The 2,063-nt window shown below is 64.0% G+C and overlaps 1 protein-coding gene across 1 annotated transcript, besides 1 other annotated feature; it reads left to right on the plus strand.

Annotated features, from left to right (window-relative positions):
* Tco025E_09326 (trans-sialidase) lies at positions 1-1,504 on the plus strand (the record flags this gene model as incomplete). The annotated part of the gene is made up of 1 exon (XM_029376146.1): positions 1-1,504. A coding segment is annotated over one exon (1,504 nt), but the record flags the coding sequence as incomplete, so codon positions are not given.
* Positions 1,505-1,526: 22 nt separating this feature from the next.
* Positions 1,527-1,600: a sequence feature (GA-rich).
* The last annotated feature ends 463 nt before the right edge of the window (positions 1,601-2,063 follow it).

The following is a 2,063-nucleotide window of genomic DNA, read 5'->3' on the forward strand; positions in this document are numbered from 1 at the left end:
GCTCCTCACCACGCCGGTGTACTCGGAAGAGGAAGGCAAAGAAAAAGGTCGTCTGCATCTTTGGTTGACCGACAATTCCCGCGTGCACGATGTCGGACCGGTGTCCGCTGCCGGTGATGACGCCGCTGCCAGTTCCCTGCTGTACAGAAGCGGTGCGCCGGAGGAGGAGTTGATACTACTGTACGAGAAGAAGAATGGAGACTCTTACGGCCTCGTATCTCTGAGCCTGGCAAAGCAGCTGGAGCAAATCAAGTCCGTGGTGCAGAGTTGGACTGCATTGGACACCGCCTTGCAAGGCTGCGATACCAGCGGAGACCTCGACCCACGGGAGACGGGCTTGTGCAACGGCCCTGTTCCCACCAAAGGGCTGGTGGGCCTTTTGTCCAACACACTGGCCGGGACTGCGTGGGTGGACGAGTACCGCGGCGTGAACGCAACGATGAAAGGTGGGGCGGCGACAAGCGAGAAGGGAGGTGTGACGTTCAGCGGCGCCGGAGCGGGGGCGGAGTGGCCCGTGGGAAGCAGGGGGCAGAACCAGCCGTACTACTTTGCGAACAACGGGTTCACGCTTGTGGCGTCGGTGATGATCCACACGGTGCCGGAGGAGGACACGCCTTTGCTGGGCGTGAGGATGAATGACGCAGCGAGCACCGTCCTCCTGGGTGTGACGTACACGCAGGACAAGAAGTGGAAAGTGACGGTCGGCGGTGATATCCGGGAGTTGTCGGAAGAAGATGCAACGTGGGAGACAGAGAAAACGTATCAGGTGGCACTGCAAATGGGTACTGGCGATGAGTTGTTTGTGTACGTTGACGGGGACGAGGTATACGACGGCGAAGACTCCGCAGTGGCGGTGGGGAAACTCTTCACTCCGCACAGGATCTCGCACTTCTACTTCGGCGACGGCAGTGCGGCCGCGGGCACAAGCGCCGGTCCCCACGTGACGGTGGCCAATACCTTGCTGTACAATGAAGCGCTCACTGGTGAAGAGATCCGAAAGCTCGCAGGGAGCAAAGTGGCTCTTGGAGGACCATCTGCCGGGAAAGAAAGCCGCGAGCTGCAGGCGGCTCCTTCGGTGCCCACCTCTGAGGGTGGGGAGCCTGTTCCCGAAGTGGGGCCGGAAGGCGGCGGCGGTGAGCAGCAAACGGAGGACGGCGGGGGCACGGAGGGCCCGCAGGAAAAAAATGGCGGTTCTGCTGGTGGGCCGCCGCATGCGGCCGGACCCCCGACAGTTGAGGGCGAACAGTCACACGAAGCGGAAGCGGAATCTGCTGGGGATCCAGCACTGCAGGAGGACGTTGTGGAAGCGCTGGGCCCGGGAGCTGCGCCGCCGAGCAGCGAAGTGGAAGTTGCTTCAGAGCCCGCTGGGGACCTCCCCCTCAGCCCCCCCAGAGGACCAACACCACGAAGAAGAAGGAGAGGAAGAGGAAGAGGAAGAGAAAGCGCCGCCTCAGTTATCGCAGGAGGCTGGCAAAGGGGCAGGCGACGCGTCAACACCTCCTAACAACACGCCCAACTCCGACGCAGAGGAAGCAGCGGTGGAGGAGGGAGCAGAAGAGGCGGAGGATGAAAAAGAAAATGAGTTGAAGGGGGATGAGGAAGCGACAGAAGTCAGTGGCGGTGCATTGGCGTCCCCACCGTTGACAGCACCAGCTGCGGCCGGTGCTTCCCGCCCAGGCGCAACTGGGCAGGCCGTCGGTGCACAGACTTCCGTGCAGCAACGAGAGCCCTCGCCTCCCGCAGACGGTGCGGCCGCGGCGGACCCGGTGGATGACGGCCAGGCGCAGCAGGGCGCTCCGTCGCACGCGCCAGAGACTGTTGGCGGCGTGCCGTCTGCTTCCGCCGCGCCCACCGGCGAGACGCCAAACGCTGTCGCCAAGGAAAATGGCGCCGACCCCCAAACTGCGGCGGGCGCGGACGCGGACGGCGGCCACGAGGCACCCAGCAACGCCGCCACGGCACCCACGGCTCCGGCGCCTGGGCGGCCAGGCAGCCCGCCAACACGCGACGCTGCACCGCACTTAAGCAACAACTCCGCTGCCTTCAAGAACACCACAGGGCCG

Source organism: Trypanosoma conorhini, assembly GCF_003719485.1.
Source record: "Trypanosoma conorhini strain 025E chromosome Unknown Tco_14.4_contig_01066, whole genome shotgun sequence".
In the NCBI taxonomy this organism is placed as follows: Eukaryota; Euglenozoa; class Kinetoplastea; order Trypanosomatida; family Trypanosomatidae; genus Trypanosoma; species Trypanosoma conorhini.